The 27,427-nt window shown below is 39.5% G+C and overlaps 1 protein-coding gene across 6 annotated transcripts in view; it reads left to right on the forward strand.

Annotated features, from left to right (window-relative positions):
• CHM (CHM Rab escort protein) overlaps nucleotides 1–27,427 on the forward strand; it is a 259,080-nt gene that overhangs the window by 84,427 nt on the left and 147,226 nt on the right. For 4 of the 6 annotated variants that reach the window (XR_013813233.1, XM_079765428.1, XM_079765430.1 and 1 more), the window contains 3 exons: nucleotides 1,384–1,456; nucleotides 4,414–4,538; nucleotides 22,373–22,748. Coding sequence is in view for 5 of the 6 variants with exons in the window: in XM_079765428.1 (XP_079621554.1) it covers nucleotides 1,384–1,456; nucleotides 4,414–4,538; nucleotides 22,373–22,748 (574 nt within the window). In the remaining variant the exon portion in view is untranslated. Of the gene's footprint in view, nucleotides 1–1,383; nucleotides 1,457–4,413; nucleotides 4,539–22,372; nucleotides 22,749–27,427 lie in introns of those variants that run through there. The other 2 variants (XM_079765432.1, XM_079765431.1) reach the window with 2 other exon arrangements.

The following is a 27,427-nucleotide window of genomic DNA, read 5'->3' on the forward strand; positions in this document are numbered from 1 at the left end:
CAAAGTCAAGTCCTGCCCTTACTCCCAACTTTAAAGGCAGCCACTCTTGGGATATTTTTCATCATATATTAATTAACTTAGTTTGTTTTAGAACTTCATATGAATGGAATCTTGCAGAATGTACTCTTTTGGGGTAAAGCTTCTTTCACTTAGGATAAGATTTTTTAGATTAATCTATGTTGTTACATGCATCAGTAGTTTATTCCCTTTCATTGTTGAATAGTGTCCATCCTATGTATATACCATAGCTTAGTGTCTACTATTGATGGATACTTGAATTGTTACCATTTTGCAGCTATTAATGAATAAAACTGCTATGCTTTTCTTGTGTGCAAATACCTAGGAATGGAATTACTGGGCCATAATGTAGGTATATGTTTAGTTTTGTAAGAAACTGCCAGACATTTTCTAAAGGTGCACCATTTTACACTCCAATCAAAATGTATGAGCATTCTGGCCATTCACACCAACACCTGCTATTGTCAGTCTTTTTAAATTTAACTCTTCTTGTGGATGTGTAGCAGTATTTCATTGTGTTCAGTTTTATTGCTTATTTTAATATGTGCTTACCTAATGACTAAAGATGTTGAGCCCCTTTTCATGTGCTCATTAATCATTGGGAAGCCTAGTATCTAGTGCAGAATTAGAGACTTCTGGTTGCCAAAAATATCTTGTTTAAGGAAGTTAATCAGAAGTCCAGTGTCTATAAGGTTCTGATCTTAGTTAGGAGATCTGTAGGTTTGCTAAAACAGATTGATCATCACAGGACTGTGGAATGAAGAATAATAGTGTAACCAGTGATAAGTGGGAGTATTATTCTTGTTATACTTGCCACAAGTTTTACTATGAAAAACTCTGTCCTAAGATCTACTTTTATTTTTGGTCCCAAAGGCTAAGCATAGCACAGGGCATACCACTAGATTTACAGTACCCAGTTATGTTTGCGAGTGTGGGAGATGGTTTCGTGGTGGTGGTAGTAGATATTTAACTGTTTATAGGAAATGTAGCAGTTTCTCTGGCGATTTTCTTGGAGATCTACCAGGTTTCCTTCTCAGCCATTTTTTGTTAACCCAGGAGTCAGATGTGTTCATGTTTACCTGCTCAGTGCCCATATCAAGCTGTTACCAATCACATGAACAATGGAGAAATCTCTAAGAAGGCCAAAGAGATTTTTAACTTCTTAGAAAATAAAAAGTTACCTTTGGGATCTAAGAGGCCCACTTCTATTTATTTCAGCCTACTATTTCCTCTAATCTGAATATCCCATTTATGTGTGCTTTTGAGCTTTGAGCTAGCAATATTGAAAATGGAATGAGTTTGTTGATGAAGATTGGTGACTAGATTTATTTATTTTTTACTTTACTCTTTTATTTATTGTTACAGAAGAAGCTACTATGGAGGAAACTGGGCCAGTTTTAGCTTTTCAGGACTGTTGTCCTGGATAATGGAATACCAGGTAAACTTCTTATATAAGTTTTTAATTTACTAGGTTTTATATGTGTCACATAATTGAAGAAAACCTTTAGCTTCATTTGTAATATAGGATAAATACCTCATTTTTATTTACTTAACAAAAATTATGCAGTCACAATTTCACCTAATATTTTTCCAATGCCTTAAAAATATAGATATCAGTTTTTAAATATAAGTAGACATGTTGGCTGAAGAGTAAATTATGTAAATTTGTTACCATGTTGTAATTACTTTATATGTCCAAATATAAGGCAAGTATTTTCTTTAAGAGTTTTTCAGAAAAAAATATTTCAGTTCTTATAAAATCTTACCTATACTATTTGTTCTTTCAGTCATTATATTTTGAAAACAACAACAACAACACTATATGGGGAAAATACATTCATTTGAAATGATCTCAGTCATTCATGGTTTGCATAATTATAGAAGTCACCTGACAGAATCAGTAAAAACAAAAAGCAAGAAAAAATTTAATATAAATTTAGTTTTTTCCCAAGGGTAGTGTCTCACTACTTTAACTGTTCTATATCATTGTAAATTTTTTAGAGCTTAAAGTATAGTAATTGGGGCAGTTGGGTATGTCATGGAGTTTGCTAATTTTTTTGAGTTGGATTTATAAAAAAATTGTCCTAATTTTAGATAAATGGTATATGTGGCTTGAAATGAAATCCCTACTGAGAGCATCATATCATGTAATGATGGAATCAGAAACTGCTGTTATCTCAAAAGATTTTAAGTAGTTCAGAAAGGAAGATGCTATGTTCTAGAAAATTGTATTTAGTTAGTTAAAATAATATAGTTAGGACTTATTAAGCACTTACCATGTGCTAAACACCACACTAAGCATTGTAGTTGTACTGATTAATTATATGGTGTGCATGACTCAAAAAGTGCTTCTAGTGATGACAAAGACATTGATGTTGAAGATTCAATTAATAATCAGTTTGAATAATATTGTTGCATAGAAATGAGAGTGTGGAGAAACAAGCAATATTTGTAAAGTAGCATTTCATGTAATTCAAACTGTATAAGTCAAGGAAGTAAATGTTATAAGTAGACATTATATTCCTACTTATCTATATGCATTAAATAGTCATATATTTATGTTTATCAGAAACCCTTTTTTGAACCTTATTCTTGGGAAGTAGATGTGAGGATCTCCTGATATTGAGATATATTTAGTACTTCCATGAAAAATTTAATCTAGGTTCTCAGAACAACAGCAAAGTACCCCGCTTGTCTGAATGGAAAACTTTTAGTGACTAAAGGGATATAAAAAAATAAATTTTGGTAATGGATTAGATTTATTAAAATAAAAATATTTTTCTAGACATTTATTTTACACTTCATTCACTTTAGCATCTTGACTCAGTCACTGTATCCTTTCCCCCTTCACTCTCTGTCAGTTCTTTTTTCAGGCTGGTAACCACATGTCTGCACATTCAAAGTTCCTGTACCTCCTCTTCTACCTAATAATTGCATTTGACTATAAGAGCTCTCTGCCTCTGCTTTTCTTCATTTTAAAATGTTAAATTCAAGATAATGAGGCTTTTTTTTAATTAAATTTGTTGGGATGACATTTATTAATGTCATATAGGTTTCAAGTATACATTTCTATGATACATGACCTATATGTTGCATTGTGTGCCCACCACCCAAAGTCAAATCATCTTCCATCACCATATATTTGACCCCCTTTATCCTTTACTACCTCCTCAAATCCCCCTCCCTTTGGAAACAACCATACTATAAGACAATGAAACTTTAAAAAAATAACTATTGCCCTACTCTAGAAAATCTCTAAGTTTAGAAATTTTCTGAGGTGAATTTACTTAAAACAAAGGATATTGTAGTTATATTTCACTACTAGTTCTCTGGGTATATATAATATATCCTTAAACTTTTTTCTCTGAGAGATTTGTGTCAAATAGATTAAAAATTTAAACAGGTTAAAAATTGATCTTTGACATTTGGGAAAGGTATGTCTTGACATCTTCAAAAATCCCCTGTATTCAAATATTGCTGTATCATAATTTTTTCCATAAAATATAAGTAGGAATTATTGGAAATTTTAAAGGATCACTTTCAATTCTTAGTGATAGTTTACATACTTTATTATACTTTCTTATTTTTATTATACTTTTTATTGATATTTTTATATAAAATATCAAGAGGTTGATTATTATTGTTGACTAGAGGCCCAACACATGAAATTCATGCACGAGTAGGGTCCCTAGGCCTGGCCGGTGATCAGGGCCGATCAGGGCCTTCTTTCCCCCGGCTGCCGGCCAGGGCCTTCCTTCATTACATGCTGCCCCCTGGTGGTTAGCGCATGTCATAGTGAACGGTCGAACTCCTGGTCAGTTGAACTCCCAAGGGGACAATTTGCATATTAGCCTTTTATTATATAGGATTACTAAACTCACTAATTGTGTTGGGCTAAGTACTTCCAGAAATACTTTTACATATATTCAAAATTTTACATGGCTAGTGATCAACCTTCAGAGATCTAAGGGTAAATAGAAAGAAGTAATTTTAAACTCGCTATTTTGACAAAATATAAAAACTTTATTATTAATTAGTAATTAAAACACATAGGCATGATTTTCAGCAGATGGAGCATTAATTGTCCTAGTTTTTAGCAAAGTCAAAGCAGCCATGTCCAGATGCTGAATCAAAATATCAAATATCCTGATAGAAATCTGTCAACCAGGCCTAGCTTTTGATAGGATAGATTTTATACATTGTTTTTCTTTCTTTCCTTTGAAGTTAGCACACTAGGCTACTGGAGTCGCTTCAGTGACTCTGAAGTGATACCCATCTTTGAGTTTTGTTGGGATGAAAGAAAAAGCATGAGTTAATTAAGGTACAAATTTTCTCAAAAGAGTAGCGGTTCAGATTGTTCAATTAATTAAAATTTTTCATTTTTATATTGTTTAGGAAAACAGTGACATTGTGAATGAAAGCCCAGCATGGCAAGAACAGATCCTTCTAAATGAAGAAGCCATTGCTCTTAGCAAGTTGGACAAAACCATTCAACATGTGGAAGTGTTTTGTTATGCCAGGTATGAAAATTATTTATTTAGATAAACTAAGTTAATGACTCCTTACTCACACTTCTTCAGAAAAAGCCAATTATAACATCTTACCTAATAATAGACAAACATGGAAATTGACCATACTTCCGCTATGCCCACAGCCAATCAGAGTGAGTATGCAAATTAGAAGGCCAAAGATGACAGCCGCCCAGCTGCTCCAGGCATGGAGTGGCCAGGTGCGGCAAGACGCCTGCTATGAGAGGGAGGACGGGGGGGCAAAGGGATCTACAGAGCGGAGTGCCTCAGCAAAAACAAGACTGCAGACTCCAGAGTCTGCAGCAAAGACGAAGATGGCAGACTCCGACCGGAGTCTGCAGCGAAGCAGTGAAGACAAAGATGGCAGACTCCAGCCGGAGTCTGCAGTAAAGACGAAGATGGCAGACTCTGGCCTGAGTCTGCAGCAAAGATGAAGAAGGCAGACTATGGCCAGAGTGAAGGCCTGGGTCCCGGGTGCCGGAGGAAAACCGGTGCTGGAAGCCAAGGGAAGGAAGGCCTATTGCACGAATCTCTTCATGCAACGGGCCTCTAGTTTATATAGAATTGGTTGCTACATGTCTACTAGATATGCTGTTTTGTCTTTTTAAAAATGTAACTTTCAGATCTGGAAAACATGTGCTAAATGCAATAAGCCAGTCAGAGAAAGACAAGTACCATATGATTTCAATCATGTGTTGAATTTAATGAACAAACTGAACTACCAAGCAAAATAAAGACAGACTCCTAGATAAAGAATAGGCAGAAAGCCCTGGTGAATTGTGGGGGTCTTGAGCAAAAAAAGAAAAAAAAAAAAGAGAACTCATGGACATTGATAACAGTGTGGTGATTGTGGGGGGGATAGGAGGGTGAGTGGAGGTGGAAGAGGACATAGAGCAGATAAATAGTAATGGAAAAAGAAAATAAAATGAAATCTATATATATAAAAGGCTAATATGCAGTGTCCCCTCGGGAGTTCGACCCGGAGACCGGGAGTTTGATCGCTTGCTATGATGTGTGCTGACCACCAGGGGGCAATGTGGAACGTAGGAAGGCCCCGGCCAGCAGACGGAAGGCCCCAATAGGCCCTGATCGCTGGCCAGGCATAGGGACCCTACCCTTTCAGAATTTTGTGCATTGGGCCTCTAGTAAAATATAAAAATGTAACTTTCAGTTTTCTCTGTTTAGAGATTAATAATAATAATAATATCGTACATTAATGATTTGTAATTCACCAAGCTCTTCTAGATTTATTATTTTATTTGATTATTACAACTATCCTGTGCTAGGATAGGGCAGATAGTATTAGCTGCATTTTTTGTACAGAATCCTCAATAGAACTAAAAAAGATTAATGTGCTGAATGTCACATCATTTGATAAATGTCAAGGCCACACCCAAGCTAGGTAGCAGTGGAGCTTAAGATTAAAACCCATGATTTTTTAATTGTAGTCCAATGTTCTTCTAATTCTTTTTAGATGATATCCATAGTAGCAAAATGGAAAATAAACACCACTCTTCTTAGATAATATTTAATGTAGCGTAATGGGAAATTACAATTTTGAATTTAAAAAATTAAATTGAGTGGTCATAACATTTGGGGACATAATCAGTTGCTGCACTTGGATGGGTTTATTTCTGGATTCTCTATTCTGTTCTATTGATATGTACAGGTGCTCTTCGAATTATGATGGGGTTATATTCTGATAAACCTATCATAAATTGAAAACATTGTAAGTTGAAAATACATTTAACACACCTAATGCACTGAACATCATAAATTTGCTCAGAACACAATATCCAAAATTTGCTGGCAACACAGTATACTGTAGAGTATCATTTATTTAGCTATGTGATCACATGACTGACTAGGAGCCATGGTTTGACACCACTGCCCAGCATCACGAGAGAGTATTGTATTGATATTGCTAGCCTGGGAAAAGATAAAAATTCAAAATTTGAAATATAGTTTCTATTGAATGCATATTGCTTTCGCATCTTCATAGTAAAAAATCATTAGTTGAACCTTTTCAACGTCAGTACTACACTGTCTTGATTACTACAGCCAAATATTAGGACAGAATACCAGGTAGAATGATTCCTCCAAATGTATTCTTTTTTTTTTTTATCATCACCTGAGAATATTTTTTCCATTGATTTTTAGAGAGCATGGAAAGGAGAGAGAGAGAAAGAGAGAAATATGGATGTTAGAGAGACACATCAGTTGGTTGCTTCCTGCATGTGCACTGACCAGGCCTAGGATCAAACCTGCAAATGAGGTATGTGCCCTTGACCTGGAATCGAACCTGAGAACCTTGGGTCCACAGGCTGACACTCTAACCACTGAGGAAACTGGCCAGGGCTAAATTTATTCTTCTTTGTCAAGACTGATATAGCTATTCTAGAATTCTTGTCTTTCCATATAAGTATTTTAACAAGTTTGTCTAAAAAATGTTGCTGGAATTTTGATAGGAATTGCATTAAAACTATAGATCAACTTGGGGAGAATTGACATCTTTTTTATTTTGTCTTCCGTTCCAAGGTATGTCTCTTCATTTACAGAGGTCATCTTTGATTTCTTTGTACAGAATTGTATAGTTTTCAGTATACCATTCCGGTACATGTATTATTAGTTGTATGTCTAAGTATTTAATTTCATTTGGAGCATTGCAGTTGTGAGTAGGTATTGCTTTTTTGATTTTGGATTTCACATGTTTGTAATTGGTATTTATAAATACAATTGTTTTACAAGTGTTGATCTTATATCCTGAAATCTTGCTTAACTGACTTTTTAATTCTATGAATTCTATTGTATATTCCTTGAGATTTTTACATAGTCATGTCTTCTGCAAAGAGAAACAGTTTTATGTCTTCTTTTCCATTGGCTTTTTATTTTTAGAGTCTATTTTCTATTGAGGTTCATGTGTTTTCTCTCCATAGCCATACACTACAAGTTAATTGTGTTTTCTACTTAGCCTTCGGCTCATTTAATGAGCTTTTTTGTTCTTGTTTGTTTTTTCAGAAATGAAGTTATCACTTCCTGAGGACTTTGTAATTATACACTAATGCTAGGCAATTGTTTAGGGTCTCTCACTTGCTAATTATCTTGTTCTTGCACACTACTCTCTCATTATGTGCAAATCAAATCCACAATCTGACCAAATGGCAAATTACTATATATTCTAAACTTTAATGGTCATTCACCCCAAGAGTTTAGTGAATTTAATTACATCAAGAAAATACAAGTCAAACTTCAGTCCTTGATACACTATATATATATATATATATATATATATATATATATATATATAATTGTTTTAAGCATTTAAAATATTTTGATACATTCCCAAAAGTATCATGTAAAGATAGCTTTATAATGATATGAATGTTGAAATATTATGACTTGTCTTCTCATTTTAGACCAGATAAGTTAGCTTATTTATAGAGTTGATGTTTAGAAGGCCAAAATCTATGGTTTTATTATTACATATGTCACTTGATATTCCATCAAGAAACAATAAAGTATATATCATTTGGTCATAAAAATATTATAGTCATAACCAGTAGTCTTTTAATTTTTAATCTTTTTTTCTTCATGAATTTTATTTTTATTTTGCATATTGTAGGTAATAAAGGTAGATTCAACATTGACTATTTTTACAAAACATTTATAAATAAACTAGTGGCCTGGTGCATGAAATTTGTGCACAGGGGCGGCGGGGGGGTGGGGGGGGGAGTTGTCCTGTAGCTCGGCCTGCACCCTCTCCAATCTGGGACCCCTCGAAGGATGTCCTACTGCCAGTTTACAGGGATCGGGCCCAAACCAGCAATCGGACATCCCTTTTGCAATCCGGGACTGCTGGCTCCTAACCGCTCACCTACCTGCCTGCCTGATTGCCCCTAACCACTCTGCCTGCTGGCCTGCTCACCCCCACTGCCCCCCGCCGCTGGCTGGCTCGCCCCCAAATGCCCCCCCCCGCCAGCCTGATCACTCCCAACTGCCCCCCGTGCCAGTGTGCTCACCCCCAACTGCCCCCCCTGCTGGCCTGCTCTCCTCCAACTGCCCCCCCCACTGCCCTGCTCTTCCCCAACTGCCCCCCTGCTGGCCTGCTCATCCCAAACTTCCCCCCCTGCTGTCCTGATCACCCCCAACTGCCCCCCACTGACGGCCTGCTTGTCCCCAACTGGCCCCCCTGCTGGTCTGCTCACCCCCAACAGCCTCCCCCATGGGCCTGATCACCCACAACTTCCCTCCCCTCTTGGCCTCTAACCGCCTCTACCTCGGCCCCGCCATCATGGCTTTGTCCAGAAGAATGTCCAGAAGGTCTCCTGAAAGGTCTCCCAGTCTAATTAGCATATTACCCTTTTATTAGTATAGATAGAGGCCTGGTGCATGGGTGGGGGCTGGCTGGTTTGCCCTGAAGGGTGTCCTGGATCAGGGTGGGGGTTCCCTTGGGGTGTGGGGCAGCCTGGGTGAGGGGCCTGTGGTGGTTTGCAGGCTGGCCACACCCCCTTGTGGTGAGGGTCCCCGCTGGGGGGGTGTGGCCAGCCTGGGTGAGGGGCTGGGGGCTGTTTTCATGCTGGCCACACCCTCTTCATAGTGGGGGTTCCTGCTGGGGTGCCTGACCAGCCTGGGTGAGGTGCTGATGGCTGTTTGCAGGCTGGCCATGCCCCCCAGTGGGGACCGTCATCTCATGGGGGTGTGGCCAGCCTGGGTGAGGGGCTGAGGGCTGTTTTCAGGCTGGCCACACCCCCTTCAGGTTAGGGGTCCCCACTGGGATGCCTGGCCAGCCTGGGTGAGAAGCTGATGTCTGTTTGCAGGCTGGCCATGCCCCACAGTGGGGACTCTTACTCCAGGGGGGCGTGGCCAGCCTGGGTAAGGGGCTGAGGGCCGTTTTCAGGCTGGCCACGCCCTACAGTGACCCCGGCTCCCAGCCCCTCCTTCAGCCATGGCCAGGATGGGCTGGAAGCTTGCCTTCCTCCCTGGCGGGGGCAACACAAGCCTCCTGCTTGCTCCAGCACCATGGCTGCTGCCATCTTTGTTGGGTTAATTTGCATACTCACTCCCAATTGGCTGGTGGGCATAGTGGAGTGACAGTCAATTTGCATGTTTCTCTTTTATTAGTTTAGATACGCAAATATATATATGTAATGCAAAAAATACTAATGGCAAGTTTTTGAAAAAATGCCTTCGGCATTTAAATAATTAAAGATGGTTCACATGCCTAATAATTATTTATTTTGCTTTAGAAATGGTTTTATTTATTGTAAGTATTATTTAATAAACTCACATAACCATTGAAGCTCTCACAGTCTATAAGTATTTCTAAAATATATTAGATATTTGATCAAGAATATTCAGGAAAAGAAATAATAACAGCAAAGTTTATTAGCATTTTCCATCCACTATATAATTTCCATTATTTATTTTCCTATTTGTTATGTTTATTTGACTTTTACTACTTTTATTTTGTTTATAAACACATTTATAGATATTATACCTATATATATGCATACACAATCCAGTCTATACATTTTTACAGTAATTATTCTGACTTTTACAATTTGTATAGAAGAGTAATTCATTACAAAATTATATAAACATTTATAATATCTTCCCTTTTTAAAAATAATTTTTATTATCAGTTACAGTTGATGTACAATATTATATTAGCTTCAAGTGTACAACCCAGTGAGTAGACATTTATATAACTTACAAAGTGATCACCCTGATAAGAGCTTCCCAGACAATAAAAAGCTAAAGTAGTTTATCACCACCAAAACAGTATTATAAGACATTTTAAAGGGTATTCATTAACAAGAAAAATAAAAAAAATTGACACCATACAGTTCTTACAATATTATCTGACTAGAGGCCCGCTGCACGAAATTCGTGCACTTGGGGGGGGGTGTCCCTCAGCCCAGCCTGCACCCTCTCCAATCTGGGACCCCTCGGAGGATGTCTGAGTGGGCCTAAACGGGCAGTCGGACATCCCTCTCACAATCCAGGACTGCTGGCTCCCAACCACTTGCCTGCCTACCTGACTGATTGCCCCTAACCGCTTCTGCCTGCAAGCCTGATCACCCCTAACCACTCCCCTGCCAGCCTGATCGACGCCTAACTGCTCCCCTGCTGGCCTGATTGCACCTAACTGCCCTCCCCTACCGGCCTGGTAGCCCCTAACTGCCCTCCCTTGCAGGCCTGATCACCCCCAACTGCCTTCTCCTGCTGGCCCGGTAACCCCTAAATACCCTCCCTTGCCAGCCTGGTCACCCCTATCTGCCCTCCCCTGACAGCCTGGTCACCCCCAACTGCCCTCCCCTGCAGGCCTCTTCACCCCTAATTGCCCTCCCCTGCAGGCCTGGTTTCCCCCAAATGCCCTCCCCTGCAGGCCTGCTCCCCCCCCCAACTGCCCTCCCCTGCAGGCCTGGGTCCCCCCAAACTGTCCTCCCCTGCAGGCCTGGTTGCCCCCAACTGCCCTCCTCTGCCAGCCCGGTCACCCCTAACTACCCTCCCCTGCAGGCCTGATCACCTCCATCAGCCTTCCCTTGCAGGCCTGGTCCTTCCCAACTGCCCTCCCCTGCTGGCCTGATCACCCACAACTGCCCACCCCTGCTGGCCATCTTGTGGTGGCCATCTTGTGTCTACATGGGGGCAGCCATCTTTGACCACATGGAGGTGGCCATCTTGTGTGTTGGAGTAACAGTTAATTTGCATATTACTCTTTTATTAGATAGGATTATTAACTATATTCTGACACACAGAGTTGTTACAATATTATTAACTATATTCCCTATGCTGTACTTTACATCCCCATGACTATTTTATAACTACCAATTTGAACTTCTTAATCCCTTCACCTTTTTCACCCACCCCCTCAACTGCCCTCCTATCTGGCAACCATCAGTCTGTTCTCTGTATCTATTAGTCTGTTTCTGTTCTGCTTGTTCATTTATTTTGTTTTTTAGATCCTACATATCAGTCAAATCATATGGTATTTGTCTTTGACTTACTTCACTTAGCATAATATCCTCTGGGCCCATCCATGTTGTTGCAGATGGCAGGATTTCATTCTTTTTTATGGCTGAGTCATATATTTCATTGTATGTATGTACCACTTCTTTTTTATCCATCTGTTGATGGCAACTTACGTTTCTTCCATATGTTAGCTATTATAAATAATACTGCAATGAACATATGGATGCATATGTCTTTTTGACTTAATGTTTTAGGCTTCTTTGGGTAAATACTCAGAAGTGGAATTGCTGGGTTCTTCCTTGTCTCTTGTTATAGCCTTTGTTTTAAAGTCTGTTTTTTCTGGTATAAGTATTGCTACACAGCCTTTTTGTTTGTTTTCATTTTTATGAAATATATTTTTCTATCCCTTTCAGTCTATGTTTGCCTTTTGATCTGAAGTGAGTCTCTTGTAGACAGCATATGTAAGGGTCTTGTTTTGTTACTCATTCAGTCATTTAATTGGAGCATTTAATCCATATGCATGTAAAGTAATTATTGATAGATATGTATTTATTGCCACTTTATTATTCATATCTTTTTCTTCTTGTTAAAGAAGACTCTTTAACATTTCTTATAATACTGGTTTGGTGGTGATAAGCTACTTTAGCTTTTTCTTTTCTGGGAAGCTCTTTGTCTTTCCGTCATTCTAAATGATAACCTTCCTGGGTAGAGTAATCTTGGCTGTAAGTCCTTGCTTTTCATCACTTTGACTATTTCTTACCAATCACTTCTGACCTGCAAAATTTGTGTTGAGAAATCAGCTGACTATCTTATGGGAGCTCCCTTGTAGGTAACTAACTGCTTTTCTTTTGCTGTTTTTAAGATTTTCTCTTTATCTTTAACCTTTGGCATTTTAATTATTATTTGCCTTGATGTGGCCCTGTTTGGATTCATCTTGTTTGGGACTGTCTGCATTTCTTGGACTTAAATGTCTGTTTTCTTCACCAGGTTAAGGAATTTTTTCTCATTTTAAAATAGGATTTCAATTATTTTCTCTCTGTCTTCTTCCGGCACCACTATGATGGGAATGTTGGTACACTTGTAGTTGTCCCAGAGGCTCTTTATACTAGCCTCATTTTTTTTTGGATCATTTTTTCTTTTTTTGATGCTCTGACTGGGTGTTTTCTGATTCTTCATCTTCCAAATTGCTGATTTGACCCTCTGCTTTACTCTACTGTTGATTCCCTGTGATGAATTTTTTATTTTTGTTATTATGTCTTTCATTTCTAACTGGTTCTTTTTTGTTTTCTATCTCAAGTTTCATGTCTCTTTTTTGAAGTTCTCAATAAGTTTATCTACTCTTTCCCTAAATTTATTGAGCATCCTTATAACCACTGTTGGATTGTTTTTTCCTCATTTTATTAAGATCTTTTTCTGGAGTTTTATTCTCTTTTTTCATTTGAGACATGTTTCTTGTCTCCTCATTTTGGCTGCCTCCCTGTTTTTTTTTTTCCTATGTATTAGGTAGAGCTGCTATGTCTTCCAGTCTTGATAGAGTGACCAGTGGTGCAGCCTCCTCATCCCTAACTGGGTACTCCAGCTGTGCCCCCAGTGTGGGCTGTAGTTTACCCTCTGTTGTCCTTGAGGCTTGATTGCTGTTGGCACTTCCTTGGGAGAGATTTACTCTCAGGCTGACGGGCTGTGAGTACTGCAGAGCAGCTGCTGTGGAGGGGCTGACCCCACAAAGCAGGACTGGCTTCATCAGGGCTCTGGTACCTGCCGAGTCCACCCCTTGAATGTGTTGCTCCTGGAGGTGGTTGGCTGATGCTCTCTCATTGTCTGAAGTCGTCTACTGGGTGCTGGCTCTGGAGCCTCCCAGGAGATACAGACCAAGGTCAGCCACCATCCGAGTCCTGCCCAGGGTCACCAGGCATGAGGTACATAGCAATCTGCAAATGGCTGTTGCTTGTGCATTGTGTGGAGGTGCCCAGGAGAGGCCAAGCTCTGAACCAAGTCTGGCTGCTGGTAGTGCTGGGCCTGCAGCCACTTAAAGAAGAGGTATGGGGCACACTGAGGCCAAATGCTGCTTGTTTTGGGGGTTTTGAAGAGTAGATTTTAGAAAAGTCCACAGAATGAGCCAAGGCAGGCCATTTGTATGCAAAAGCCACTGGAAATGGCTTTGGTGGCCTGCAAGTTGGATGGGCTGGGTGTCAGGGAATCACAAGGGTAGGGCAAAAGTTGTTAGGTTGATGGAGACTCACATATGGTGCTAACTTGGGCTTGCAGCAGGAGGGGTCAGCAAAAGAACAATGGCTTTTGCCATCACTGCTATCTGGGAGAAAGCTCCCCCTTCAGCCCTCATCTTGAAATAGTTCAGTTCCTTCCCATATGCCCTTGGTGTCTTCCAAGCTGCTGTCACAGTGCTGTAGCTCAGAGATAGTGAGTCTGAGTAAGTCTGTATACAGGCCCTTTAGGAGGAAATCCTGGGACTCCAGCAACCTCAGTCTCAGCCAAACTCCCTGTACGGCCAGGAGTTATGTGGTATTATTTTCCTGCCACTAGAACCCTGAGCTGGGATGCCTGGTGTGGGGCTTAGATCCCTTGTTCCTCAGTGGGGACCTCCACAGCTGAGTTACCTTTCCCATTTTTATCTGCCACACATAGGTGTTGGACCAGCCTGTACAACAAGCATGTCAGACTCGTGGCCAGCGGGCTGCATGCCTTGTTTATTTGTCATTCTTGTTGTACAGTATCTCTGCCCCTACTACCAGTCTTGATGTGCCTTCATCTCTATATTCTTAGTTGCAGGACTTCTATTCAGCTAGATTTCAATGATTTTTATTCTGTAGTTTATTTGTGATTTTGATGTAGTTGTGGGTGGATACAAGAATGGAAGCCCTTTATTTTTAATCTTTGATTACAAGTACAGGGCAAGGAAGGAAGATCAGTACAAAACCATCACCACTGCTTGTATTACTGGAGAATCAAATTCCTCCCTTGCTCATGCGAATGGGGAGTAAGGTTCTTGGGGTATCACTGAAATAAGCATTTTCAGAAGACCCCACGGGAGATTGAGATGTGGAAAAAGGATTTATTTGTGTGAAGTTACATTCCTCCGGTTCCAAAGTCCCCTGTCCCTTAAGCCAGTCATGAAAGAGGGGCAGCTGGGGTTGTAGCAGATCTAGAAGCAGGGCCAGTGTCCAGAGCTTCCATTCCATGTTGCAGCCGGGTGAGGTTCAGCATTTGGGCTAATTAAAGTCCATTAGTCCATGTGTGGAGCCCCACATGGCTGTGGGCCACATGGGCACAAGGGAGCGCAGACCCCTGCAACAGGAGTCATGGGAACCCTGGGGCACCAGAGAGAGAAGCAAGTGAGCTTCCTTTGTTTGAAAGTTTAAATATTCAGGTTTCTGGTACATGCAGTGGCCGTACCCATTCTGGCTATTGACTGGCTCCTGGTGTGAAAGATTGACAAGTGCCTTCCCATGTCACTCAGACCTTACTGGACATGTGTCTGAACTGTGTTTATCTGGCCCTTTCCCCCATCATTTAGCAGGCAACAGACTTGGAGACTGTTAAATGCAGCTTTTTGGGAAAGCTGTATAAATGGTATGTCTATATTATCTAGTCTCCCTTTTCCTCCTTTCATGTTAAATAATAATTAGGTTATTATAGAGGCATCGCTTGGAAAGTGCATTGAAGTTCATGGCAAATCAGTAATACCCTACTCTAACATAAACACATATGAGAGCACATTATTTTTTTTTATTGTTGGTGATTTTTTAAAAAATAATTCTGGTGTTCAACCTAATGGTTTTAGTGATCTTTTGAACCTTAAACTTAGTACTTTTGGTTATTGCAAAATTAAGGTAAATAATAAATTAGAAATTGTAGTGATTAGTCTATTATCATAGTTTAGTCCAGGAACCACAAATTCTCTAAAGAATTATCCAGATTATTTTGTTATATTACAGCTTTTGTTATCCTGAAGACTGCTTGAAAGAAGTGGGGTAATTTCTAGCTTGGGCCAGAGATACTTTTGCTATACATCGATTGATTTTCCTTAAAACAAATATTGTAACTATGCTATGATTTACGGAAGAGAAGTCTAAAAGGACTAGCATTTATTGGATATTATGTTTGTGGCAACTGCTATAACCTGGTGCTTTACATATTTTATTTCATTCAATTTTATTTAATCTGTGCCATGGCAATGCACATGAGTTGTAGCTATATTTTACTTACAAATAATCTGAAGGTTGGGGGAGGCAGAGGTAGAGAACCAGGTCTTTATTCCATATCTGTGTAACTCTAAAACTTGTGCTGTTTCCAAAGTATCATGTTATATTTCACGCAGCAGATAAATACATGTGTGCACATCAAGGGAGCCTTTCCACTAAGTGAATAAACTATTTCCTTTAAAGACTAGCACCTAAAATGGATTTACTTTTTTAAATTACTAGAATACTATTTAGTATTATAAAGCAGTCATATGTATGATGAGGAATTAAAGTGCCTAACTCCCAGTGTTAGGAAGTTAAGGGATAAATCCAGTGCCCTTTAATTGTTGTGACTGTATATGCCACAGGATGTTTTTCTTTTTTATATGGGAGAGCAAAATACATATATTTTGTATATGTTGTAGAAAATATACAAATAGTAAAAAATCTATTATTTTTACTTTTAAACATTTAACAGGCTATGAAAAGGCATATTGCATTAATTCACACAAGCCCAAACAATTATTGAGTAAAAAATTGTTGCCTGTTAATTTAATAATGCCATGTAGTTTATCTTTCTAAAATATTGATAAGAACTTCTGCCTTTTCTGCTCTGTTGTTTGCATAATATTGAACAGTGTTTTCCTTCTGAGGCATGATAATGACCACTTGCACCTCAGATGTGCAGATGAACCAACTCTAGTGGATCGATACCAAAATAAACATATTATTCTAATAGTAATCTAAAATTCTATAATTTTTAAAATTCAGTCGAAGATATTGTTTAATACTGTGTGCAGATAAGTTTGTTTTAGGCTTCAAGTGACACAGTACCCAACTAAAAGTGGTTTAAACAAGTAGATGGATAGGTAGGTAGGAGAGGCGGCACATGAGAAGGTGAATATGTCGGTAGTTTGGTCATTGGAGAATTTGTTAATTGAGCAGCTTAATCTCACTAGAATTTGGTGTGCCTGCTCTGCACTTATTCAGTTTTCTCTTCAGAGTTATAGAATGATTGCCATGATTCCAAAAAGGGTTTCACACAACAAAAATCTTTAAAAATGAAAAGAAGTGGGAGAGTTTTTCTTAACATGTGTGTGCTTTTTTTTTGCTATTATTATAATAGAGAGTTTTTAATAAGAAGCCCCACCAGACTCTCCCTTGTCTTTGTGGCTAAAACTAGATAGGCTCACTCCAAAAGCAATTACTAACAAAGGTTAGTAAAATTACTATGCTTGTTTTTGATCAATCATGATCTATCCTGTATTGGAACAAAATTCCAGCTCTGTGGCAGGGAGGTAGAGGGTAATTAATGCTTGTTGACTAGGCAACCAACAGTACCTGCTATATCCCACCTTGTTCTTAAAGAAGTTGACAGGAGGTTGATATGATATTTCAGCTATATTCTACAGTATGTGTTAACATTTTAAGTGGTAATACATAGTGAAATATGTCTACCAATATATTATGTTACAACAATTCAAAATTGATTACAGTTTTGTTGTTTTAATATTACTTCTCAGAATGCAAAAACTTTTGGATAGTGCGATTTTTGTAACTCTTATGAGTAACCATAAACATTTACTTGCAGGAATAAACAGCTGGTTTAGCAGTATAACATATAAAATGTAAACCAGAAATGAATGGCCTTACAATAAAATGCATACATCAGAGTAAAAGAATACAATCTCTTCAACAAGCTGTACTGGGGAGAAAAGGTGTAAATGACTGAAAAATAAATAGTGAACACTTGTGCTGGATAAATTAACCAGCTGGCTGGTAATTTTTCATTTGACTCATCTAAAAGGATGACTGTTACAAGGCAACAATAAGACACATACACTTTGAAGTGTTCTTTTGTTCATACCATTAATTGATAAGCAGTACTACATACTGTCAGAATTTGTACTACCCCAAATTCTCAGGGTTATATATAATTTTTGGCAATTAGTAAAAAATGCATTATACAAAGCAGTATTTAGCAGTTGTAATTCAGTAAAATTATCTAAAAAATATTGTTATACTGTATTGTAAATGGCCTTTGAAATTCAAATTAGCAGTATAAAAACATTACATTTCATTTGCAAAATCCATTTTATTAAAAACCTTTATAAGAACTAATGATGTAGATTTTTTCCTTTATATGTTAAAATTATAGTAGCATTGGAAGTCAAATATTCCTTTGAGAGCATATAATCCAGTGACATTCACTTTCAACTGGCAAATATGTCTTTATACTTTTCAAATATTTTAAATTAATAAAATTGAGTTATTATTTTATTCTGAAGTTCGCTTCAAAAGGTTAAATTATCTTTTTTAATTTTTTTTTTACTATAAATGAAGAACAGAATTTTGCTTACTTAGGAATTGAGTGAAGTTTAAGTTTTTGGAATGTTCTGGGGTTTTTATAATTTCTAGTTAGGAATTAAATTCAATTTTGGCAGAATTTCAAAAATATTGTGATTTTTTTTTAATGGGAAATAAGGACACTACTGTGTTTTTAATGCATATGTTTTACATAGTGCTAGAGATTTCACCAAATTATTATGTTGAGAACAGTAAAACTTAAAAGTTTGACTATGGATATCAAACAGATTTACAAAGAATAATTTCTTTCCTTACACTTATACCTTTATTTAAGTAGTTTTTACTTATATGTTCCAGATTGTCCAGCATTGGCTAGCTAGTACATTTCAATTACTCTGCAAAGTCCCCTTTCTCAGAATGCAATACAGAGCCACTGACTAGATCAGTTGCTGTGATCAATTTTCACTGTGTCATTATCATGGTCTTTAATAAGAGAAGTTGCCATATTCTGTCTTATCTGTAAAGTATAATTAAATTATCCTGTCATTTCTCAGTTTAATCTTTAGGGATGGAACTTTTGCTGAAAGTTATTACTTTAAATTCTTCAACACATTGGTTTATTGCTTTTCAAAATAATGAAAGTAAATACAGAGCATAAACAATATACATATTTTGTATATGTTGTAGAAAATATACAAATAGCATTGCCTATTATCGCCCTTCATTTTGAGTGTCACTAATGTCAATGGTGCTGTTGTGTGGTTATGTGGCAAAAGAGCTTTCAACATATGCTCTCAGAAAACCTAGGTAACATATGTTTTGAGTTGCTTGTTAACTGTGGGAAGTTTAAAAATATATTTGATTAATATAATCTTAGAATAATCTTTTAGAGTTTATAAAATACTTTTCATATATGGTAGCTCATTTGTTTTACAACAGCCTCATGAAAAGTAAGGCAGATGGAATGATCTCCATTTTATAGATGGGGAATCTGAGATATTTTAAAAATATGTATATTTTATTGATTTTTTACAGAGAGGAAGAGAGAGGGATAGAGAGTTAGAAACATCGATGAGAGAGAAACATCGATCAGCTGCCTCTTGCACACCCCCTACTGTGGATGTGCCCGCAACCAAGGTACATGCCCTTGACCGGAATCGAACCTGGGACCCTTGAGTCCGCAGGCCGACGCTCTATCCACTGAGCCAAACCGGTTTCGGCAAATCTGAGAGATTTTGAGTTGCATAATATTTGCAAAATAATTCATCTAGGACTAGAGCTTTCCTGACAATAGTTTCCTAGATCTAAAAATTATCGTAACATTAATTATGTCAATTCCTTTTTTCATTATATTTAATTAAAATTACTAGATTATAACAGTAAAAATATCATGGAATTTTATTTCTTGACATTTAAAATAAGTTATTTTATTCTTTCATTTTACCCTTTTTATTACAATGTTTATTGTGTTAAAAAGGAACTGATAAGTGAATGCAAGGTAAACTTCATGGGTGTATTATGGGGGCATGGGGTAATAATAGAATGATGAATGTAGTTGGGTTAGGGACGACATCTTCAAAGTGAAATTTAAACGTTTTCTTAGAGTGGATAGATTGTTGAAGTACCTCATTGTTTGGGGATGGGGGAATTATGACATTATGGGGAGTGAAAAGAATAACCCAGAATAAACAAATTATATGGACCAACACATGGAGATTAGAGTTGATAAATTAAGAATTAGAGATGCCAGGTTGGATAGTAGGAGAGATGAGACCAGAATATAGTAGATAAAGAAGGTGATTTGGTTTAGAGAAAGGAACAGGAAGCTTTTATCTGGTAGGGTTTCAATGTTTGAAAACATTTTTCCATTAGTATTTTATATTTTACTAGTGGCCCGGTGCACAAAATTCGTGCACAGGGAGGGGGGGTGTTTCTCAGCTCGGCCTGCACCCTCTCCAATCTGGGACCGCTCAAAGGATGTCCTACTGCCAGTTTACAGGGATTGGGCCTAAACAAGCAGTCGGACATCCCTCTCACAATCTGGAACTGCTGGTTCCAGCCGCTCACCTGCCTGCCTGATTGCCCCTAACCACTCTGCCTGCCGGTCTGCTCGCCCCCAACTGCCCCCTGCCACCAGCCTGCTTGCCCCCAAATACCCCCCCTGCCAGCCTGATCACCCCCAACTGCCCCCCCTGCTGGCCTGCTCACCCCCACTTTCCCTCCCCACTGGCCTGCTCACCCCCAACTGTCCCCTTGCTGGCCTGGTCACTCCAAACTGCCCCCCCACTGTCCTGACACCTCCAACTGACCCCCACTGATGGCCTGCTCACCCCCAACTGGCCCCCCTGCTGGTCTGCTTACCCCCAATGGCCCCTGCTGTCCCATCCTGGCCTGATCACCCCCCGGCGCAGCCCCTCCTTTTTTTTCTTTTTTTTTTTTTCAGCACCTCCTTGAGCAGAGGCCAGGGCCGGCTGGAAGCAAGTATCTAGGATTTATTTATCTTCTATAACTGAAACTTTGTAGCCTTGAGCGGAGGCCAGGGCAGGCCAGGGCGGTGGGAAGCTTGGCTTCCTCCATTGCCAGGGGCAACCTAAGCCTCCTGCTTGCTCTTGCTCCAGCTCTGTGGCCGCTGCCATTTTTGTTGGGATTTATTTATCTTCTATAATTGAAACTTTGTAGCCTTGAGCGGAGGTCAGGGCCGGCCAGGGCAGGCGGGAAGCTTGGCTTCCTCCATTGCCAGGGCAACCCAAGCCTCCTGCTTGCTCCAGCTCTGTGGACGGCCGCCATCGTGGTTGGGTTAATTTGCATACTCACTCCTGATTGGCTGCTGGGAGTGGCTTGGCGTATGGGAGTGATGGTTAATTTGCATGTTTCTCTTTTATTAATGTGGATTAAATTTGTTGTGGTGTCATTGGTTAATAAAATTATATAGATTTCAAGTGTACATTTCTGTAATACATGATCTGTTTATTGCATTGTGTGCCTATCATCCACAGTCAAATCATCTTCCAACACCATTGGCTCCCTTTACCGATTTCTACCCCCACCCCCTTCCCTCTGGTAACCACCATACTATTGTCTGTTTGTGAGTTTCAGGTTTATATTCCACAAGTGAGTGAAATCATATGGTTCTTAGCTTTTTCTGACTGTCTTATTTCGCTTAGCATAATATTCTCAAGGTCCATCCATGTTGTTGCAAATGGTAGTATTTCATCTTTTCTTATGGCTGAGTAGCATTCCATTGTATATATGTACCATATCTTCTATGTACCTCTATTGAAGGGCACTTCGATTCTTTCCATGTCTTAGTCATTGAATAATGCTGCAATGAACATAGGGGTGCATATATTTACAGGTAAATGTTTTCCAATTTTTTTTCATAGATACCCAGAAGGGGAGTTACTGGGTCATATGGTAACTCTATTTTTTATTTTGTGAGTAAACTCCATACTGTTTTCCATAGTGGCTGTGCCAGTTTACATTCCCACCTCTAGTGAATGAGGGCTTTTTTTCCCCACATCTCCAACACTTCTTATTACTTGTCTTGTTGATAATAGCCATTCTAACATGTGAGTTGCTATTAGTTCTTGAGCACTATTTTGATTTGTTTCAAAAATACAGTTCACTTGTCTGCTTTAAAAGAGAAAAAAACTCCTGTACAAGGACAACAGTGTGGTGATTGCCCAGAGGAGGCTCATGGAGGAGGGTGTCAGGGGGATAAATGGTGATGGACGGGGACTTGACTTGGGGTGGTAAACACACAATACCGTGTACAGATGATGAATTATATTGTATACCTGTATAATTGTGTTAACCAGTGTCACCCCAATAAATTTAATAAAAAGAAAATTTTTAAAAAGGCAAAATAATTCTCAAAAATGTACTGTAACGCAGTCTGCTAAACACTGAAATATTTGTGTTTTTCAAATCTTTTTTTAAAATATATTTTTATTGATTTCAGAGAGGAAGGGAGAAGGAAAGAGAGGTAGAAACATCAATGATGAGAGAGTATCATTGATCAGCTGCCTCCTGTCTGCCCCTGTTGGGGATTGAGCCAGTAACCCAGGCATGTGCCCTGACCAGGAATCGAACTGTGACCTCCTGGTTCATAGGTCAATGCTCAACCACTGAGTCATAAATCTTAATTATGTTTCACATTGTATTGAAACCTGAGCAGATGAATGTTTAATGTGTGGGTCACAGAAGGCAAAACATACAGTGAACTTAATAAGATTCAATGGGGTAAAGAAATAAAAATTGTGATTACAAGTTAAAATATAAAAATGCAACCAAGTACAATTATAAAAAAATGTGGTATTGATTGTTATTATAATTTCTCATTAGTCAGGATTTGCATGAAGGTGTCGAAGAGGCTGGTGCACTGCAGAAAAATCACTCTTCAATGACATCTGCAAACTCCACAGAAGCTGCAAATTCTGCCTGCCTGCCTACAGAAGATGAGTCATTAAGCACTGTGAGCGGTGAAGTGCTCACAGAACAAACTCCAGGGAGTGCCCTACAAGTAAATGATGTTGAAGTGACCAGGGTGAAAGAAAACTGTTGTGATGATAAAACTTGTATGCGGTCAACTTCAGAAGAGGGAACAAGTGAAAATGTGCCTATAGTAGAAGACATTGCAAAACAACCAAAGAAAAATAGGATTACTTACTCACAAATTGTTAAAGAAGGCAGGAAATTTAATATTGATTTGGTATCAAAGGTAAGTACCAATTTTGCCCATCTTGTCATAGAACAATACTAATTTTCAGTTGATTGAAAATAGTATTTTGGCCCATGAACACAATTTTTGTATTTTTTTTTCTGTGAAGTGTAGAACATTTGTTTTCTAAAGATGTAATAGTCAGAGGATTTTTAATTCCATTAAATATCTTTACATATAGGTTAAAATCATTAAAAATGCTCAGTATTATATTGCAAGGATACTTTTGTACTAGAGTATAAGTCTACCCTAATATTCTCCTACTGTATGGATTTGAATTCTATCAAGAGAAAAAGTCTAATGATCCTAATTCAGATTCATGTTATTTATAGTCAGTCTATTAAGTGAACTTTTTTTTAGCCCATATATATAGTAACTGTTTTAACATCTATGTGGTAATGAACATTCTTAAAAAAACCAATGCATTTTTGAAAATCATTTGTTCAGGTGTAAGGGCTTCAGAGGATAATTTAATAGAAGTAGGGTCAGGGAGGCTGGGAAGAATGCTATTGTCTTTGGTTGTTTCCATCCTTAACTCTAATGTTAGATCAGTGTCTTAGTCTTAGGAGGGTACAGGTTTGCATTGGGTTTATAGAAAGCAAGGCTAATTTATTGCAAAAGAATAGAAAACCAGTAAGATAAAGGATAATGGCCTTAAAGAGTTAAGCTATAGGGTTGAATGAAAATTTAAAGACCAAGTGAAAATTAAAGAGACCAAGTCCTATAAGTTGAGGGCAACCAATAAGAAAGTGAGAATAGGTAGACAATACACAGATCTTGTAACATAGAAAACTAAACCTGAAATCTATCTTATCTAATAAAGAGGGAATATGCAAATTGACCATCACACCATCACAAATATGGTGGCACCCACAGTGGAGGCAGGGTTTCCATAACACAAGATGGCCACACCCACAGCGGAGGCTAAGTTCCCGTAATGAGCCTTAATGAGCAATCAGCAGGGACCTGAGGCTGCGTGGCACTGGGCTGGGGCAGGGGACCTAAGGCTGCAGCCCCCGCCCAGCAGGGCTTGTCAGGGGACCTCAGGCCGCACCCCCCGCCTCGGCGCCAGGCCGGGGGACCTGAGGCTGCATCCTCCGCCCAGCGGAACTTGACAGGGGACCTGAGGCTGCGCCCCCCACCAGGTGGGCCTTGACGGGGCCCCTGAGGCTGCACCTCCCCACCTGGCAGGGCTTGACGGGGGACCTGAGGCTGCGCCCCCCTCCCGGTGCCGGGCCAGGGGACCTGAGGTGGCACCCCCTCCCCAGCAGGGCTTGGTGGGGGATCTCAGACTGTGCCCCCTGCCTAGCAGGGCTTGACAGGGGACCTCAAGGCACGCCCCCCACCCCAGCTCGGCCTGGGGGACCTCAGGCCATGCCTACTGCCCCAGCACTGGGCCAGGGGACCTCAGGCCACACCCCTCATTCAGCGGGGCTTGATGGGGGAACTCAGGCCGCATCGCCCACCCTGGTGCTGGGCCGAGGGACCTCAGGCTGCGCCCCCTGCCCCAGCACCAGGCTGGGGGACCTGAGGGTGCGCTGGGGGACCTGAGGCTGTGCCCCCCGCCTGGCAGGGCTTGACAAGGGTTGGGCCAGCCGGGTCTGGATCTCACCCAATGGGGGTGGGGCTGGCTGGGTCTGGGTCTCAACGCAATTTTGAGGCACTGCGGGTGGGCAGGGACTTGACTCTGGGTCCCATGGTGCACCCCAGACTCTGACAGGAGGATGATTTTCATATACATTTTACTAATTTTCTTTCATCTCTGACACTTCTATTGTAGAGAAATGGCAAATAGCACTATTAAAATATTTCCTCTAATTAATCCCCTTTTAATGTGCACAAATTTCATGCAACGGGCTGCTAGTATGATCATATTAACCATTGTCACCCCAATAAATTTAACAAAAAGAGGAAAAAAAAAGAAAATAAAAGCAGTAGAAGTAGGGGAGGGTAGTGAATAATATCAGTCTACCCGCAAAACTGGACTTTTCAATTTAATGTGCTCTCTTCAAGTTCAAAGTTATAGAGTAATGAGAGGGATGAATTGCCCAATGCTCACATTTTACTGATACAATCTCATATCCTCGTACTGCTACTCTCTTTGAACTTGATGCTTGAAAATATGAGTATCTTTTTACTGTCCATTGTTTCTTTCTATCACATAGCTCTCTGTGCCAGATTCTGTCCTGGTCTGAATTAGCTACTACTTTGCTTCTACTTCATAATTCTGCACTATCTATTTTCTTCTCCACCTTCTTTCCATGTTACCTATGCTATTGATTTGTGGGTGGAAGTTTGATCATAGCTCACTAATAGAACTCCTGTTCTCATGAGCAGCAAGTAGCTTTAAAAAACTAAAAAACAACTAGATATCAAGTAATGAATATGTTTTGTTCTGAAATTTTCATTTAGAATTAGTTACTTGGAATTTGGAATGCCTTACTTAAGTCAACAATGAAATAAATAATTATTAAGAATCAAAGCTAGTTCATAAAAGTCTCTATAACCCTTAGGGTAACTGAAATACAGTACAAATCTTGCAAAGGAAAATGGTACAATACATTGCTTTTTCATTTTTGGAATTAGGAAACTATTTATTTGTATAAGAAAGTGAAGGATGGTTATAGTGGAGAGAGTGATAGTTTCTTAGATGACAAGACATTTCAAGAGACTCTGAAGAATATTTCTGGGTATTTTTATGAGTTTGAATGGTTCATAATAATGGTTCTCTTAGAAAAAATTAAAAACAAACATATTGAGAGAGGTCAAGGCAATTGTATTTTGTTCTGCATAGTTGTCATGGGTTCATACATTTAAATAACCAATAATAATTTACTGTATTCTTCCTACAAAAACAGGACTAGCTAAAGAATGTACAACCATAGCAATACAAGAGACATTATCATTTTTAATGTTAGTCATTTAGAGAATATTTACTGAGTACCCACTGGTTAGGAAGCATTGTATTCCATGATATTGGGGCATTCAGTCACTTATTGGAAATTTTATCTATTCTTAAGTTGCAGTTATTATATCTAAGCTTGGAATTATTGCCAAATACTTTTCAGAAGCCCTACTTTTTACTAAGTTCAGTTTGATATCTCCAAACTACTTGACATTTTTATATACATTCTATCTCATGTGGTGCTTTACAGTTTACAAAACACATCCATGTATGCAGCCTATTAGAAAGTGATTTTATAGCTCAGGGTAGGTTAGTTAAATAAAATATTCCATAGTATTATACTGCTTACAAGTGGTTCTTAACCTTTCTAATGCCGCGACCCTTTAATACAGTTCCTCATGTTGTGGTGACCCCCAACCATAAAATTATTTTCGTTGCTACTTCATAACTGTAATTTTGCTACTGTTATGAATCGTAATGTAAATATCTGTGTTTTTCGATGGTCTTAGGCTCTACAGCAGTGGTTCTCAACCTGAGGGTCACGACCCACAGGTTGAGAACTGCTAGCAGGGTCACCTAAGACCATCGGAAAACACAGATATTTACATTATGATTCATAACAGTAGCAAAATTACAGTTATGAAGTAGCAATGAAAATAATTTTATGGTTGGGGGTCACCACAACATGAGGAACTGTATTAAAGGGTCGCGGCATTAGAAAGGTTGAGAACCACTGGCTTAGACAAATAGACAAGATAAACAAAGATGAAGTCCTTACAATTAAAACTCATTTCTAAGAATGTCTGTACCCTTATGGAAGCAACAGTCCATGGGAAGCAAAAATCATTAATTATTAAATCTAGTGCCCATTATTTTAATCACATTGAAATATACTTTAGCCTCTCACCACTGTGAAATTGCTGTGGTAGAGCATTAGAGAGTGCTGAAAAAAAGGCTTAAGTTTAAATATGGTAACATATTCATTATTTCTAAGCTTCAGACAAAAGTTTAGAATAGTTTTAATTTAAATGTATTTTCATTTTTGAGTGATATTTTTTTTTTAAATTAAATTTGTTGGGGTGACATTGGACAGCATGAACATAGAGGTTTCAGGTGTGGTTTTCTATGTTACAAGATTTGTATATTAGACCACTAGTAGCCCATTTGCAGGATTCAATCCTGCAAGCGGCCGCTTCGGCCTCGTGCACTGCCGCTGCTGCAGCCTTGGGGCCACCACACCTGCACCTGCGCGCCGCTGCCGCCTGCCACGCCCCGCCCCGCCGCGCCCCGCCCCGCCCCGCTCCGCCGCGCCCAGCCCCGCCCCGCTCCGCCGCGCTCCGCCGCGCCACGCCCCGCCGCGCTCCGCCCTGCTCTGCCACGCTCCGCCCCGCCGCACTCCGCCCCGCCGCGCTCCCTCTGCCCCGCCCTGCCCGTGCTTTCCCTCTGGCAGCCACCTTGCTTTCTGCTTTTCCTCCCTCTTCCAAGTTGTCTTCAGTCTTCACTCCTCCCTCCCTCAGCGTATGCAAATTAACCGCCATCTTTGTTGGGTAATTTGCATACTCGCCCTGATTGGCTGGTGGGCGTGGCTTTGGCTGGTGGGCGTGGCTCGGGTGTAGCGAAGATGCAGTCAATTTGCATATTACTATTTTATAAGGTAAGATGTGCTCACTACCCAAAGTCAAATCTTTTTCTGTCACCATATATTAGGACTCCTACCCCTTTTCCCCCCCATCCCCTTCCCTCTGGCAACCATCACACTGCTTGTGTTCACAAG

Source organism: Cnephaeus nilssonii, assembly GCF_951640355.1.
Source record: "Cnephaeus nilssonii genome assembly, chromosome: X".
NCBI lineage: Eukaryota > Metazoa > Chordata > Mammalia > Chiroptera > Vespertilionidae > Cnephaeus > Cnephaeus nilssonii.